Genomic DNA, 18,760 nt, shown 5'->3' on the forward strand with positions numbered 1-18,760 from the left:
GGTTTTTATTACATGAACTGTAAGTATTAAGAAAGCGGGGTTTGATGTCACAGTGTAACAACAGGTTTCAGAGTAACAGCCGTGTTAGTCTGTATTCGCAAAAAGAAAAGGTGTACTTGTGGCACCTTAGAGACTAATCAATTTATTTGAGCATGAGCTTTCGTGAGCTACAGCTCACTTCATCGGATGCATACCGTGGAAACTGCAGCAGATATTATATACACACAGAGATCATGAAACAATTCCTCCTCCCACCCCACCAGCAGGACAGTGGGGTGGGAGGAGGTATTGTTTCATGATCTCTGTGTGTATATAATATCTGCTGCAGTTTCCACGGTATGCATCCGATGAAGTGAGCTGTAGCTCACGAAAGCTCATGCTCAAATAAATTGGTTAGTCTCTAAGGTGCCACAAGTACACCTTTTCTTTTTACAGTGTAATAAATAGCCAAGTAGAAAAGCCCTACGGTTGGGAAGCAGAGCCAAAACCCCCCAATGCCCATGATCTGAAGTAACCAGTGTTCCTTAGTGAGATTACCTTGGATTACTTTTAATAGTTTCAGATAAAACAAAAGCCTACAAAAAAGAACAGTAAAACTTCATGAGCCAGAAAGTGCTGCACATGTTTAGTCATTGGGGCTGTAAGTCCAGCAAAATCCTAATTAAAAGTAGACTGGAATACATTGCTCAATCATGAAAGCAATTAAAAAACACAAACAAGACTTTTGGAGACATTCTCAATGTTTAATTATTTATCTGTGTTCCGTTCTGCAGCTCTAGGTCAAAATTAACTCCTCTGAACTAAATACTAAAAAGAAAACTCTTTTGGGGATTTGTACCTCATTCATTTTCAATCAAACACCCAAATTCATTTCAAATTCACACAAGAACTGCAACAGTTTCACCTAAATCAGATTTTCTACAAGTTAAACACCCCTCCTACACTCAGATGTGATTGTGAAACTACTTTGATCTCTATTCCCAAATTTATTGCTCTGTGTAATCCATGACAAAATATAACGTGATTTACTGTATCTCTATATGACAGCCCAGCAGCTGAGAGAACTTAATAATTTAGCATAAGAAAAAAAACCTTCTGGCACCAAAATATACAAATCATAATTGAGTCACTTTAGTATCATATTACAATGAAGCATATGCAGGCTGATCATAAGAACTTCAAAACAATTATAATTCTTTCTCACCCATTTAATAACGGTGGTTTTTATTCCGTGACATGTTCTGCAGCTGCAAGCAAGTCATTTTGGAACACTTTTGTTTTTTCACATTAAAGACTATGTAGGGCTAATAACATCATTTTACCCACTCCCTATTTCTCAACCATCCGCTTCCCATCCTCCCGCTTCTAAAAACAAAAAACTGCAAAATTTCTCAAGTTAATTCCAAAGAAATGAAGGATATCAGTGACAATGGAGACAATGCATACAAATGCTGCACAAATATAAATGTATGGGGCAAACAGATGCTTTGCATTAGTGTTCACTATTAAATAGAAAACTATATTAAAAAGAAAACCACAGTGAATAATTTAGATAGCCAAATGAATATTTACCAAGCAAGAACATATCGTACAAATTCCATATGATAAAATGAAGAGTTATTTGTTAAATATCAAATGCAGAAAGCCTAAAAGATTAGTGTGCCTGCTACATTACTCTATGGAGTAAAGGCAGCACTCAAGAAGAATAGAGAGATTGCAGAAAAGCTAAATGACATGTGGGTTCACTGAAGTTTTGTTGCAGCCATGTTGACCCTAGGATATTAGAGAGACAAGGTAGGTTAGGTAATACCTTTTATTGGATCAATGTCTGCTGGTGAAAGGACCTGAAGAAGCTTGAAAGTGTGTCTCTTTCACAAACAGACATTGGTCCAATAAAAGATGTTACTTCACCTACCTTGTGTGTTTATCGTAGAGGATGTTGGGGAGATATCTACCCAGACTTATTTATTCCACGTAATAAAGATGAAAGATTGTCAGATGGTGAGATGTCAAAAGAAGAGATGCTGAAGCAAAATGATAATTTACCATCAGATCAGATCTTGCAAATGAATACACTGAAATCTGTGTGGCTCCATACAAGCATGGGGTCCACTCACAAGGAAGAAGTTACAGGACCTGTCCTCTAAATTACACTACCATCAGTTGGTATTCATTCAACAATTTTGAAGGAATTTAAGAATGAACTGGCTGAGCTGCTAAAAAGAACAATCTTGCATCTCAATCAGCTACTACACTGGAGAGTAGCCAATGTTGTCCTTATCTTTATAAAAAGAACTAGGGTGATCCTGGGAATTACAGACCAGTAAACCAGGCAAATTACCTGAAATAATATATTATAAATAGAGAAAAATGGCAAGACAGGGTCAAATCACCACAGCTTCTGTAGATGAAAACTGCACCTCTCCAAACCCTCAGACTTCTTTGAAGGAGACAACAAAATAGTGAATAAAGGAGAAGTTACAGAAATAATTTATTTGGACATTTTAAAAGACTTTGATAAAGTCCTTGATAAGAGACTCTAAAGGAAGTCAAATAGTCATAGAATGCCAGGTAAAGTTAGTGTATTAGAGATACTGGTTAAGTAGGAAAGGAAAAAGACACAGGAAAAAGTAGGCATAAATAGTCATTCTGCAATATGAAATTATTAATTGAAAATCAGCAGTGTAATTTGTGATTAGAAAGGTCAAGATTCATATATCAACCCTAATATTTTCTGAACTGAAGTGCTTACCGATATATGTAAAGGATGGAGTTTTGAAATTTCAGACTAGATTTCCAGAAAGGGCACCATAGGAAGCGTGTAAAGATAATGCAAAGAATTGTGAAGAATGTGTTCCATGATCTTAATATTAACAAATCAACAAATTTAGACCAGGTTGCTACTTGTTGAGAACCCCACCCTCCCAAAACCAAACAAGTTGAGTAATATGAGATGGAGTATATTTAAGCATGTTGAGAGAAAGGTCCTATGATAAAGTCATAAGGCTATGTTCAGAAGTGAAGCATAAGGTAGTGCAAGTTAAATTCCCGTTAACACTTGCTTAGACTTAATTATAATCTGTTGCTCTGCAAGTGAGTTTTAGGCTTTGTCTACACTACCACTTTTGTCAGTACAATTTTGTTGGTCAGGGGTGTGAAAAAACACACCCCCATGACATAAGTTTCATTGGCGAAAGTGCTGGTGTGCACAGCGCTATGTCAGCAGGAGAGTGGCTACACGGGAGACCTTACAGGAGCGCAGTTGCAGTGGTACAGCTGTGCCGCTGTAAGGTCCGTAATGTAGACATACTGGCACAGGACTTCTTGAAGTGTATCTTTTTGGCTTAAATATTCTCTCATACTTGTTCATTTAGTCTTACTGTTCTTTTTCTTGCTTCTTCCTTTTTTCCTTAGGGGTAGATATGTCTCTTGAGATGCCAGTATGGTAGCTTAAGTGGTTTCATTCTCGTTCTAATTATTTCATTTCTTCTAGGGTACTATTTGGCTTCCTTTTTATTTTTTTAAATCACCCTTCCTAAAATTTAGCACCATAATGCTAGCTTTTGGCACAACTCTTCTCACATGGGTATCATAACTGTGGGGTGGTCTAAGGGCTCAACTTCTTGAACAAATTCTTGTGTGTGCATTTTAGAAATAAGTAAAGAGAGCCTCTCCTTGTGCGCTCCACACACAGGAAACATCCACTGAAATTAATTTAAATGTTATTTGCTTATTCCCATTATTGTTAATTACACCTCCTTGTAGTACCCTAAACAAGTAAATGCTTTACATCGACAGAAATGAAACCTTATAACTGTCAACAGTTCCTCCATCTAGCAGCACATTTTTGACAATGGTCCAGACAGAATATAACAAAGTCCCAGAACATCAGTGTAATTTTCAGTGCTGTGGTATCATTTGTGAATTTAATTAAAGTGCTGTTTGTCCTCCTGCCTAGATCAGTAATGACTATGTTCAATAAAACTGGCCCTAAAGCTGATCACACAGTACCCTAGCAAACAACCCAAATATAAATGATTACAAATGACATTTATATCATTACTCTTTGTTAATAGCTCTCCAGCCAGTTTTAAATCCATGTGGCAGCGTGAAGTACGGGCAAAAAATGATTTTTTTTAAAAAAAAGAGAAGAAGGTATTGAAAGCACAATCCCACTATGCATGAACAAACAAGACTACTGCTCTGAAATATCTCCAGTAAGTCTTTGGGACAGCGCCATAAATGTTGTTTAGTCTCACTTGAGTCAAGTACCACTGAGAGATTATTCTCTAATATTATTTTTGAAGTTTGGTGCAGATTGAAGACTTTTCCAAATGGCTTCCCTATGGTATGATGTAATTTCATTTTTAACAAACTTTTTTCCCCTAGGTCTTTTAAGTTTTGGAAAAGACACTTTCCCATCAAAGCCAAAGCTTCATGCTCACTTTTGGTAGTATAAATGTGTTAATTCATGAATCACTAAGCTAGTATGTTGGAATTGCTCCAAGGCCATATTTAAGTAAACATACATGGATTGTGCAACACAACTAAAACAAGAAAGTTATTGCTCAGAAACAGTAAGGCAGACAAAAAGAAGTGATGTACTCAAGAGATATTACATGTTACAGAACAACAAAACAATAGGGTTATACCCAACTCCCTTTGGTAAGAGTTACAGAACATTTAAATTCCATATGGACAGACGCAGGCAACAGCATCTATACAATGCAGAACCACTTCAATACTTCACTATATTGAGAGAGAATATATATATCTTCAAGTTATGTGACTGATGTAATTGCCCCCAAGAGTAAAATCAGGGTGTCAGTGCAATGAATGGTTAATTTGGTTACTCATATCAAGGGAGATTCACACTACATCTTCATTATGGTCACCAGTGTTTCATTTATAAAATTCCTTATATAACAGTCTACTGATCTTAAGGCCACTCACTGTAGATGATGCCATCTCTAGTCTCTGCCGAAGCCACACTGCTCTGATTTGGTTGCTTGGAGATGCCCCTCCCTGAGAGCGAATGGTAAAAGAAATGGGAAGGTAGGAGGGCTATAAACCCTATTTTCGCTAATACTCTAACAAGTTCTATCACATAATATCAAACGACATATATCCATTTCTAAAAATCTTTTTGCTAAAAGGTATTAAAGGAGCTATTTAAACATAAATTTTGCCAATGATAGATAAACTGCAGCAGAAAAATACCTAGGTTACTTAACAGTAGCAGTTTATGATTATATTGCCTATGCAGATCTATGCTAAATAACAGCTGTTAAAAGCAGTTACCCCGAGATAAATCAGCATATGCACCAATGCTTGCACCATCTAGTGAAAAAACTGCTTTTATAAAGGAGGTACAATGCCCCATCCTCAAGAAAGTCCTGTCCAGCATGCAGTCTCTGAATAACAGGGACTGGTTGAGTGGCGGTGTGCAGGCAATATATTTGGGGAGCTTCACTCATTGGAAAGCAAACCTATTTTTTTCCTCCAAGAAATTGCGTCTAAGTATCCTTATTCTTGGAGGCTAAATTAATCTGGGGAGAAGGAATGCTGGAGATGCAGAGATTATCTGGAGATGTACCTGTTCATTGTCTAACTCATACATAATTGTGGCAATGAACTGGCTCTTAGGCAGCTCCAAGCATTTCTCCTTAGAAGACTCAAGGTTGTGCTAGAGTGCTGGAGAAGATGAATAAGCCACGTTAGGTTGCTCATTGCCTAGATGAGGGACAGCTGAAAAATATCAGAAAATGGCTACTGAAGGCGATGAAAGAAACAACCAAGGACAAGCCTGGCAGAGGTTAATGGCTGCAGGACCATAGCCTCACTATGCTAAAAAGGAAAATCCCATCAGTCACTGCAGATTTTAGAGGTGTCCAGATAATAATATGGCTCAGAGAGGAAGTTCACGAATTTTTTGGTGGCTTATGGATGCTTTGAAGTTTGCCCAGAGTAAAATCTCATCCTTCTTTTTGCCTAATAATTACTAATCACACCAAAACAGAGAGGTATCATGCTTCATTAAGAAGTAATGGAAGAGATGCCAATGACATAAATATTTGACAGGGAGAAGTAAACACCAGAGAAAAAATATCCATAGCAGAATGTCAAGAAGTTAATGCTAAAGCAAATAATGACAGCAAATGCTTATACTACTGTTCTCCAGTACCTCCCAGTGCAGAAGGGGCATAAGGTACTGGAGGGCCATCATCAGGTTGGCCAAGAGATGTCTATGAGAGATGCAGTACTCATGGGTATTGTGGTCTCCCTCTGGCTGGTACCCTACAAAACTGTTCACCAAGGTGACCCCAGGGATGCCAGTAAGCCCATTGAGGGGATGGATTGGGAAGGGTCCCCATGGATACGCATAACTCCTGGATATAGGGCATCTGGTGCGGTCTGGAAGATCCTCTTCAGAATACTGACTTAGCGGGGTGTGATGGTATGGTGCCAAAAAGAGCCCTATATCCCGCTGAACCAGTATTCTGAAAAGGATCTTCCAGACCCCACCAGATGCCCTATATCCAGGAGTTATGCGTATCCGTGGGGACCCTTCCTCATCCTGGGCTGAAAGGGGGAACATCAGCTGTAGGCTAGATGCCAGAGGTCCAGTCAGGGTTCAGTCCTGGAGGACTCTGGTTGCAAGGTGTCTGACCTGTACCAAGGAAGGGGCTTTCACAGAGGTCTGTAACAGGGGAAATGCTAGTTCCTCTGGAACGAAAAGGTCCTCTGGGGAAGAAACCTGGATGGAGCTGGAGAGCTGTGGTATCCAGAAGCCTGAGTTCTCAGGACTGGAGTCTGGAGAAAGGGTCAGTGCTGAGATGTTGAGCACTGTACGGGAGAGGCGTGTAGAGGAACTTCTCTGACCTCAGAGCATGTGTGCATCTCGGTGCCAAAAGGTGTCAGTTGGTACTGAGTTAGACAACTCCTTGTGCAGTGTATTAAAATACCTCTCTGCATGCTACTTCTTGTGCAGTACTGGTGGCTCAGTACCAGAATTGGGTGGTGCCTCAGCTATACCTCTTAAGGGATGTGAGGTCTCCTTAGGGTGGGATTTAAGTGGTGACTTACTCCTCTTCCTTGCTTCGCTAGTAGGGGAAAGAGGCTTCTTTTTTTTTTAAGCTGTCCTAGCCTCTGAAGGTGCTCCTGGAGCTGCAATAGCCATCAGACTGACCTGGGATGTTGAGGCCAACATATGGGGAGGGAGAGAGGAAGTGGACCTCACTAGGGCTAGTGAGCATTCCATTAGAAGGAGCTTCAGTCTAGCCTCTCTCTCTTTCTGAGACCTGCCTTTAAATCCCATATAGACCTTCCATTTTGACAGTAGTGGGTGTCTCTAAGGCAGTGGAGGAAGCTCAAATGCCTGTCACTACAGGGAAAAGACCTGTGGCAGGTCTGGCATGTCTTAAACCCTGGGGTTTTTGGCATAACCTGGAGTGCTAATACACCAATAACAGAACTGAAAGAAAAAAGGGAGGGGGTAACGCCCGTTCTAAACACAACTGTGTAAAACTAAGAGAGAAATAAAATAACTGAACAAAATGCAGGAAAAACTAAGAATAAATCATTATATTAAGGAAGGTGGAAAGCTGAGATTCAGTGGACACACAATTGCTCTGTCTCAAACCACAGGCAGTTGAGAAAAAAAATGAACGCTGGCAGGTCCACTTCTCCTTATATGCTGTCGTTTGGGGCATGAGGTGCTGCTCTCCGCAGGCACAGGCCCACAGACACTGCTTTGCATTCCCCAGTCAAGAACACACAGGTGCATGTAAGCCCCATTGTGAAGCACCCTTAGGGACTTATATATACTCGAAGAAAAAACAAGAGCTGCCATTCCATGAAAGTTTTTTTCATCAATGACGCAATGTTTTTGGAAAAGGACCTTAAAATACAAATATCATTTTTGTTTGAACTTTAAAAAGAGAATGGGGGAGGATGCTGATGGGGGGAGCTTCTCTCTGCCCAGAATTCCCTTCTCAAGGATCAGAGAGCTGGAGGAGCAACGGGGGAAGAGATCTTTGCTCTCTCTGACCCCCACATTAGGGAGCAGCAGCAGCAGGAGGGCAGCAGATTGTTCATTTCCTGTGATACCTTGCAGGAGCAGCAAAAGGTCAACTGAGAAGCAGAGGAGGAAGCAGGTTGCAGTAGAAGGGGCAGGGTTGGGGATTTTCACTGCCTAGGGCTTGCTCAATTGGGGCTAGGGGTTAGCAGCAGGAGGCACAAGGGTGTAGGAAGGTTCTGCTGGTTCCATCTGGTTCTGCTGATCCCAAACTACTGTGCTGATGCATTTTTCCCCACCATCCAGCAGATTTCAGGAGAGACCAGTCCAGTGGCCATTAGAAGATTTCATGGCCAGCAAACCAAGGTGACATTCCCTCTTCAGTGAGCCATTTACGGTCTGGGGGAGGAATAGCTCAGTGGTTTGAGCATTGGCCTGCTAAACCCAGGGTTGTGAGTTCAATCCTTGAGGGGGCCATTTAGGGATCTGGGGCAAAAATTGGGGATTGGTCCTGCTTTGAGCAGGGGGTTGGACTAGATGACCTCCTGAGGTCCCTTCTAACCCTGATATTCTATGACTCTATGCTGGACCAGGGTTCCCTCTTGAGGAACTCCTAGGATCTGCAAGAGCAGAATTTGTCTCCATTACACATTAAGGCAACTAAAAGGAAAGGAAATTCCAACGCAAAAACTTTTGTTAAGGTTGAAATTATATATCTGTTTTGAATGCATATTACCTTAAAAGATTAGTGCTTAAAAATAATTCTAAATTTCCTGAGTATCTAAGTTTAAACATACATAAAATCCAAACATTTGAAAGTATGGAAATTCAATAAAATTTCCAAAACTATCTTAAATGCATCCCATTAGCAATGCTCTGAAGAAATCAGAAAGGCAGTGTACACTATCCACCATATACAGTTTCATTTTGTCATTGACCACATCGGCATACTTTAATCATAATGTTTATACCAACTATGGCCTTTTTTATGGTCGGATACACTCCACAGGAAAACACTGATGTACAAATTCTGTATTAGACAAATGGCATATTCCATGGCAAGGATTTCTCTTTCCATATAAATGGGACAATCCTGTAAGGTGATGAAGGTGCTCAGTACCCAATTGGATTTGGCTTTACAACTGAATGTGCGAACCCAATGATCCAAGTGTCATTAAATACAGAGCTAATAAGTTAACAAATAGAGAGATGAAACCATTTATCTGTGGTGCACATTTCTGAAACTCCACCTGCAAATTAAACTGCACAGGAGCAGAAGCTGTTCAAAATGTAAACAGCACGCTGTACACCTCAAAGTTCTTAGAGAAAGTCCTTTTTTCAAAAACAGCATGTTACAAAATAATTATAAAAGAACACAAAGAGAAGATCGGAAATGGCCATCTCTAGGGACAGAGTTAAGTAAGTATGGCATCTTAGATGAATTTACATATGTTCAATGTTTGTGTTTCTTGTAAGCTTAACCTTATCTCTGAATTTCCTGGGTATCTAACTTTTATTTAAACTCTACCATTCTTGACAGATAATATGAACTCAGAACACTGATATGTGCCTACATCCTGAACTTCATCTTAACATAGTTTACAGAGTTAATCCTGTTGGAGGTATATTTCATGATTGTAATAGCTATAAAATACAGGACTTTATAAGCGTACAAAAGAAAAAAAATTCCAAACAACTGTTACATCATTTAAATCAATAAAACTGAATTGTGCTGCTTTGGCTGAGTTACCTGCCAGCTCACATGCCCAGCTCCACAAACTGAACTGTTTCATAACTGTATTGAAATTATAGCTTTGGTGCGAGAACCAAGCAAAACATATCTCTGTTTTTCCTGTGCTTTTCTAACAGACTACTATAAAGCAAGCATCCTTGAGGCATAATTACGTCTGATTTTAATGAAGATACATGTTCCTGCCTCATGATATCTATCAAGTAAACAAAAAGTAACTGTGAATAAGGATACATATTTCACCAGATCCTCAAGATACATATAACCAACCATCTGTCATCCGTGAAATCTATTTACTTAACTACTCACAATTGCCCCCAGCAGTGTAGTATCTGAATGGCTCACTATTTTTAATTTATTTACCCTGCAAGGTAGGGATGTGCTCTTATCCCTTTTTACAGCTGAAGAACTCAGACACGGAAGCCCACATTTTAAAAGGTATTTAGGCATTGCTCTGCTCAGCATTGCCAGGTCTAAGTGACTTAGACCCCTATCCCCCATTTTCAAAAGTGAATTAGGCTTTTAGGAGCTGACGTTGCATTGATTTTCACTTTCTCCAGAGTCCCAGGCTAGCACTTTACTGGACTATTCTCTCTCTTCGTGGCTCTAACTTCATCTTATCATTTTAACTATCATATGTGTTACACAGGGTGTGTGCACACAGACACATACTTCCATTCTGGAATGAAAGTAGCAGTGAGAAAGAAACAGATAGACAGTCCTTAAACCTGAATACATACTTGATAAAAGGAACCAAAATGTCTATTAGACTCTAGGAACGCAGTCAACAAAAATCTCAAGATGGAAATTATTCAAATGCAGGGGGAAAAAACCCTTCAACTCCACACTATATGTATTTGTATGTGTATCAAACATATAAATGTTTTATGAGTTAGGTTCAGTGTTCCAAGGTTGTTTCCTTAGAGTATTGTTAGCATGTCTACTGGTCTGTTAGGGTCATGCTTTCTGAATGCTCATTTTCTTTGCCAAGAAAATACCACAGATGAACGTTACAAACAGCTGTGTTAGCCAAAATTCACATCTGCACGCACTTAGAAATGCAGCTTGCCTCTTTCTTTTAATAATTTCTGGCAAACTTGAAAATACACACAAGCTTTCAATAGTATGTTACACCTGGCTGACTAGTGTTTATGCCATAAGTGTTGTTGATACAACCTATAACATCTGTCACCCTATTGCTGAAATTAGTCATTAGTGCAGCCCACACAACGGTAGTAAGCATCTCTAATGTATTTATTTTTAAACACCCCATGTCGAATATTTTTCATATGTGGGTGTAATTTACAATGCAAAACAGTCATCATATACTATAATAATATAATGAACTGACACATAAAATATGTTCAAGAGGAAGCAAATAAAATCTGTACCTTAAAACTGTGTCTGCTGGGTGGCGGAGCTGTTTAATTTTTTAATCAAATCAGTACAATTGAAATGGTCCACTTCCCAGAAACAATCTTTCATTACTTTTGATTACAGAAATTTGGGTAATCTTTAATGTTGTGTTATGTTTGAGTGTAACAATGGATGTCATGAAAATAAACGAAGCCACAAGGACATGACAAGCAAGTGACCATTTCAGCTCTCCATGCTAATGTCTTGGACTCCTTGCCTGATTTATGTGTAACATGGCTATTCAGATTCTAACTGCAGTAACACTTTCTGTCCTGAACTATTATGGTGGTGTTGTGCACTGCGATAAATGGCTGCCACCTTTCCCCTCAGAGGTGGCTGAATTTCAGTAATCCATTATGTGTATGGTTAGATTGTGCCTATTATGCAAAGGCCTGTGTTAGAGGTGCCCCAACAGAAGCTACTGGGAAGCTCACCTGCTTCAGTCCCCCTTTAGGAAGGAACAGTGTGAGCCTACGCCTGGTCCTTTTTGCATGGTTACACTCATGCTCTCAGGATAGTAAGGGACTGAACTCATGACTGCTCCTACTCACACAGCGGGAAGGGGACGAGACTAGCTGAGCAGAAGTTCATGTGTCCTCCCCTTAACTTGTGCAGCTCTGCAATGATCAACCGCAGTTTAACCCCTGCAGCGAACAGGACTTTCAGAATCTTGTGGGGAAAAGGCCCATATAACTAAGTGCTCAAGCCTGAAAATCTATTTTTACACCATTGTCTTCAATATTACTACTTGTCTGAGTAAGGGTTCACAGGATCAGATCCCAAATTAGCAAGAGCACAAAAAGGTATTAAAAATCTCTTTTCAATTTAATAGAATAAAAGTAAATTACATAATTAAAATATTTTAGAGCATCTTCAGGCAAGAATAAATATAACAAAAGAGCCTCAGAAAGGGCCTGATTCTGACCAGCTACTCCACAGGTGTGCGCAAGCAGAGGGGATACAAGTTGCTACTCCTCCTCCTCTTACTGTGCTGGGGTTTTACAAATTTAGGCCACGTCTACACTACCTGCCGGATCGGTGGGTAGTGATCGCTCTATCGGGGATCGTCTAGTGTAGATGCGATAAATCGATCCCTGATTGCTCTGCCGTTGACTCTGGAACTCCACCAGGGTGAGAGGCGGAAGCGGAGTCGACGGGGGAGCGGCGGCCGTCGATCCCGCGCCGCAAGGATGCAAAGTAAGTGATTCTAAGTCTATCTAAGATATGTCGACTTCAGCTATGCTATTCTCGACTCCTTCACAATGATCAGTAGAACGAGCCAGTTATAGAGGAAGGAGCAGAGATGGAGGGTGCTGCAGCAGACACACTGACAGGAAACCCCAGGCAATTCAAAGCACCCTATTCAGTGCTTTTAATAGTGCATAGAGCAGAATTTCCCCCAAAGAGAACAGGCATGGAAATGTCAAACAGAGCTGTGATTTCTCTGGGATAGAGATGGTAAGCCAGTTCCAAAACATTTACATCTCTAGTAGCTCAGGTTTCGGAAAAACACCTCACAGCAGGGTTACATGAAAATAATGCCAGCTACAGAGTAAGGTCAGTGGAAAATTATGGACTTTTTTTTCCTTTTTGTTCCATAACAGGTGACTTGTTTCTTTTCTTTACAATGTGGGTTACACAGTTTCATCTGGCTGCCGATAAGGACTTTTTCCAGGAAGCACAATATTTTATCCTTCCTATTGATTAATCTAATTTTAAGATGAAATAATTATAAACAGATAGTTACTGTCAGCTTCCCACATTTAAAATTTCACTTAAGTACTATTCCTGAGCAACCTTATAGTCATCAGTGGCTAAAATACTCTAATCATGAATTAAATACTTCTAAAATACACTGAAATTAAAATATTAATTTCTTTATCTTGGAAGGTAAGATGAGACTGTATGTGACTCTGAGTAATAGAAATACCAAAATCTATACAGCCCGAACAAACTAAAACATGTTTACTTAATTATAGAGGGCATCATTTAAAAAAAAACACATAATCAGAATTACATATAAGGGCCTGCCATGTACAAACTAATATAATCTGTATTTAGACCTTCCCTATGCTAATAAAGTGCCATCATCACCCCCCATTTAATCAATACAGAGAAACTGGCAAAATTGGAAACTAGCAAAATCCCCTGCTTGTTTAAGTTTACCATCCATGTCTGGTTTGAACAGTAACATCTCATTAATTCCCAGCCTGGCAATTTGCAATACAAAGTTCAATGGACCTTAAGTATCAATTAATCATCCATCCGCAAGAGGAGCCTGAAAAATAAAGAACGTAACATCTCTTCTACATGAAAATCTTCCTGGTAGCAAGCAACATCAAATTAATCCCACATGTTTCATTACAAGGGATCACATCTGTTCATTCTCATGAGCAGGGTGCTATCAATAAAACTTATTCTCTTAGACCCTTTTTTCCCCATTCTGCATCATTGTTACTGAGAAAGCAAAAGTATGTGAATGAAATGCCTCGATAAATTCTCTTTCTTCTTTAAGGTCTTCTTCACTGAAATTTTACAAAACTTTTCCTATTGTGATCCTGATCAGGTGAGTGCCAATCCATAAACCCCTGAAACCAACACACAGAGAAATCAATATTGCACAGTACATAAGGCCACATGGGAATGAATACCTTCACCTAGAAAAGGAATGAGCCTCTGACAGTTTGGATGTTCATATGATCTTTTCCAAACCAAAACCAGACCCACGAAACCTTCTGAGGTTCACCTAGCAGTTCCTGGCACCATATATAATCAAGTAAATGGAAGAACATAAACCTTAGAAGACAAAACATGAACAAAAACAAACAAACTTTCCTTTCATTTTCTTCCATAACAACTTAAAGGTAACAAGAATTTGCTAAAAAATTCAAAACCTCAGAAGAAAAGTTACTTTTTAAAAGAAGCAGCATGTGGGCTATTATTAAAGTTGTTTTTCTTTTCTTTTATAAAAAGATCTCCAATCCCAAAACCCCACTTGACTTCAATTGTGTCAAAATTTCATTTCAGTTCAGTAAACACTATCATTTTCACTTTTCAGCTGAAAACGGAGATCTCCTCCAAACTCCTTTGGGACCTGGTGGCCTCTTTGCAGAGCCCTGAGCTTGGGAGATGTGCAAAGAGGTGAAATAGGGTAAGAATGAGTAGAGGTAGTTCATGGTTGCTTGCACAGGAATATGCAAAACTTCTTTTCCTCAAAAAATAATTTTGGTCTTTGTTTCCCCCCGCCCCAAGCACATTATCTCCTGATCATAAATTAGAAATGAAGAAAATAGGCTAAATGATAAAAATATTCCCTTAAAATTTAATGCCATCTAATGTAAATTAAAATTAGAAACGTCTACATGTAATTTTATTTGGAAAATGAAAAAAATTCAACTGAAAGTTTAAAAAGAATATTTTTGACAGTAATGGTGATTCAAGACTATTAAATATATTTTCCTCTGAAGTGTTTAAGGATTATTTGTAACTTTAATTTGGGAATGTAAAGAAGTTAACTTTTTTTCTTTTGCTATACTATTAATGTAAAACAAGATCAAAGAAAGAAAATAATTGAGATTCAAATTCCATTTTTAAGCAAAAATGACAACGTCTTCATGAGTTAATATTAATCCTTTAATTATGAATTTCAAAGGTTTAAATACTTTCTGTGACCTTGGCTTTAAATAATTATGCCAAGTGGAGCTTTCCTTAAATTCAAAAAAAGATTCTGAATTGTTGATCATAGCCATTTAATGGCTTCAGGCTGGCAGATTTCCAACATAATCCTCAGAATGCTGTTTAAAATTACAGACCAAGAACCTGATGCAGGTAAATGAAATGTCAATATAACAAAAAGACTGTTTGAACGGTATATGCATAGTCTTATTTTTTGTTGCTGCATATCATTTTGTAATAAAATGTGGAATTTATCACACTAATACATGTTAAAATATTTAAAACAACTGTATGCTTACATACACAAATGGCCTATTTTAAACTTCAAGTAGTTTTCATTTTAGTTTAGCACAATGTTTAAACATGTCCTTTGATGACAATTCTTTTCTTTTCTAAGGAACTGAAAATATTATAAAATAAAATTTAAAGGCTGGTGATCTTTTCTAGATAACTGTATGCTGATTACTCCATTAAAAGCTGCAGCAGCCTAGGTAAGAATTTATTCCTACTAAATAAGAATCCAATAATGGTGATATTTTTAAAACAATAAAAAAACAAACCTCATTACAGAATAAGACTCATCTTGCAAACCCTTATCAACAAGCTTAACAATACTACCACAAATAAGTGACAATTTAGTGAGATTACTCACAGCAGAAAAGTTAAGCACATACACAAGTGTTTAAAGGAACAGAGCCATAGTTATTTAAAAGGCCAGGCTCATTAGTTACTACTCCATCTGCATTAAACACTTAATCCTACAAACATGCACATGAATAACTTTAATCATATGAATAGTCAGATTGACTGCAATGGACCTGAATGAAGTTACTCACATGCGTAACTGTTTGCAGGATCAGGCTCTATATTTAGGCTGGGATGTGTGAAGGAGCTTAAAGAAGCTAGTCACCCATATCCCATTGAAACTTGGTCACCTAGCTTCTCTCCTTTGAAAATTTCAGACTTCAATGTTACTGCTATGTATACTTAAATATCTAGCAATATATATTTTCTGACTTGGTTCTTATGACTACATACTGGCAAAAGATATGAAAGATTCTGCTTTAATTTGGAAGTACAGTCACCAGTACTGTGAACTGAGTATCTTCAAGATTTGTGATTCAGTCTGTGCAGCACCAAACAAACTGGACCACTCCCATGAACAGTCTAGATTTCACCCAGGACATAGAGGTTGGATCCAATCTCAGATGAGTAAATGGATACAAGGAAAGCTGAAATATGTATATGTAAGTTCCTTAGTGCCAACGAACCAACATCCTAAGGGAAATGGTGATGATAACTGACAACACTGGTAAGCGATCACATAAATACGTCCAAAGGACAGGAAATAGAGAAATGTACATAGCAATTTTAAAAAGAATTTGTAAAAATGATATTGAGGAAATTCAAAATACCATCTTTTTAAGCATTACATTATTTAAAATGTCCAGAGATTGTTGAATACAGTTTTCTAAAATATTAGTATCATAACATATAATTAACCATTTTTATTTCTAAATCACATAGCCGTGAGGTTTTCACACTTCTATCAGATTCCATTTCTGTGTGTTCCTTTCCTTAAGTATTCCAAATCTTGCTGATTTGTATCAAAAACACCTACCCAATGCTGAATGAAAGTGAACCCTATAAAAAGGAGTCAACCTTCAGCCAAAAACATCCATACACTGAGTCATACTGTGAATGAACTGGTTGAGCATAAGGTGGGAGAAAGCACCAGTGTGTTTTAAAACATTAATCCACATACTTAAACATTTCATGCACCTCTACCCAACCTTCCCTCCTCCCCACCCCACAAAATTGATCTCCCCTTAAACTGTATTTTGACAGAGCAAAGTACATGGATTAATAAAGTAGGATCTCCCTTGTCAACCCCGTCCTAATCAAGGAGAAGTGATAAACCCCATCCTGGATTGAAGCTGCATTTCAAATCATGCTGTTATTCTGGTCTACCATTTCCCTCTCCATAAACTACTGTATACTAGATTGGTGTTCTGACCCTACTGCTACTTCTGTTAGAGTGTGACACTCTGCTGGGGAAGAAGTCTAGTCAAAATAATAGTAATTATCCTCATGAAATCAGCATTTTGTTATCATAGAAGCCTTTCATTCAAGGACCTCAAAACTCTGAGCCCCTCCAGCCCTAAATGCCACAGGACTTGACAAATTCTGATCGGTAGCAGTTTCCTTTATTTAAGTGACATCACAACTGTTATTGATCTGTATAATTTGTTATAGAGTGTGTCACTTCGGATACATTGTCCCTCACTTGCTATGACCTAACCAGGTTTGTGTAGTAACAGCATGTGAATCTCTTACCTTTTCCAATGTCATCTCTGTCTCTGCAGCATGTGTCCTTTTCAGCTCTAAGGCCATCTTTTCCGACTCTGCTTTAAGCTTATTCACTGCAGTCTCGTGATCCCGAGCAGCCCGCTGCTTTTCTTCTTCCCGCAGAAGACTAAGCTCTACCAACTGTTGCTTCCGCTGAGCATTTACCTGAATAAGCTCTTCTCTCAGCTTGTGGATTTGGGCCTCCATATCATGGATAATCTTAAATTAAAAAAAAATAATGGAAAAACACTTCTCGTATGACTTCTTTGATCAGACTGTCAGCTAGGATAGGGAACAAGCTAGTAGAATTCCCTTTCTCCTCTCCCCTCCCATCAGCATTCATCTGCACTTTAGCATTCTCTTTCTCTCTTTTACCCTGCCTTTGCCTTCACACACAAATGGGAAAAGCTTCCTTCTGGCCAAAGTTTGGATGGAGGCAACAATGCCACAGCAGCCAGCAAGAAAAGCCTGCTTGAGGGCCAAGGTAGAGTTCCAAACTTAGTATCCACTCGCCCTCCCTTTCACTCCACCAGAGAATCAACTTTACCATTCATTTTGTTCATTCTTCCAATCCTGGCTTTGCATCTTCTCTTATACTATTTCCTCTCAATCTCAGTGTGCCAAGCTCCTGCCCTCTCCTTATTAAAATCCCTCCTTAAGACACTTCTTCAGTAAAGTCTGCACACACAGGATGCAGCTCCAGGGCTAGCTAACACTGTTTGTGAACCTGTCAGGCAGCTAGAGGATACAAACATGTGATGCCCAAGGCAATTTTTTTTAGTGTATTGAAAAAAAGATTTTTCTGTATTAACAGGATTTGGGTCAACCAGTACTTCACCCACCATAAATGAAAATCACTTATAGCTGATAGCTGCTGAGTGTAAACCATATTCCTGGCTAGGGTAGAGCATCTAAAAGTGACAATAACTTGTATCAATTTGAAACTGACAGTCTTTGGCAAGGAAATTGTAGGAAGATGGACCTGGATAGTATTCTAGATTTAGTTATGATCTGATAAAGTGCTCATGACAAAGGTTAGCAAGGGCAGCACAATTAATAGAAAAATACTGAACTCAAAACTAAATATAACAGTCCTACCATTCATAAAACCACCCTCATTAAAGACATCCAATCCAAGACAAGAAGAAGAACAAAAAAAGGTAGATATCAAAAACAAAGTAACGCTCAGTCAAAATCATGACTGACCAAAGCAGCTTTGGTGTATGATATGAAGCTTGGTAAATTTGAGTTCTGATGAAAAGTAAGTTTGAAAAAGGAGCATCAACTGTGAGAACTCTGCCACTGATTTCCAGGCACTGAGAGGCAAGACAACCCAACAGACCCCAATTGTCATGAAAGAACACAGACACTTAAACAACAGGGCTCTAGCCCTTCTAAGACTTACAGCATGGTCATCAAGGCCTAAAACTGAAATGAACAGGTAGACAGTGCAGACAATGTAGCTAAGTATATTGACTTTCCTGAATTTGAAGACAAGCCATTGTGTTCTGAACAAGATGAAGCACCTAAAGGTTCCTCAAGGGCCACATACA

General features: G+C 38.8%; 1 protein-coding gene across 9 annotated transcripts in view; it reads right to left on the minus strand.

The window, feature by feature from the left end:
* CEP112 (centrosomal protein 112) overlaps positions 1 to 18,760 on the minus strand; it is a 362,242-nt gene that overhangs the window by 128,735 nt on the left and 214,747 nt on the right. For 8 of the 9 annotated variants that reach the window (XR_012154913.2, XM_073311622.2, XM_073311620.2 and 5 more), the window contains one exon: positions 17,196 to 17,426. The exons of the other annotated variant lie outside the window; for it this stretch is intronic. Coding sequence is in view for 7 of the 8 variants with exons in the window: in XM_073311622.2 (XP_073167723.1) it covers positions 17,196 to 17,426 (231 nt within the window). In the remaining variant the exon portion in view is untranslated. The remainder of the gene's footprint in view (positions 1 to 17,195; positions 17,427 to 18,760) is intronic. 9 annotated transcript variants of the gene reach the window in all.

The sequence above is a fragment of the Lepidochelys kempii genome, chromosome 14, assembly GCF_965140285.1.
Source record: "Lepidochelys kempii isolate rLepKem1 chromosome 14, rLepKem1.hap1, whole genome shotgun sequence".
NCBI classification, from domain to species: domain Eukaryota; kingdom Metazoa; phylum Chordata; order Testudines; family Cheloniidae; genus Lepidochelys; species Lepidochelys kempii.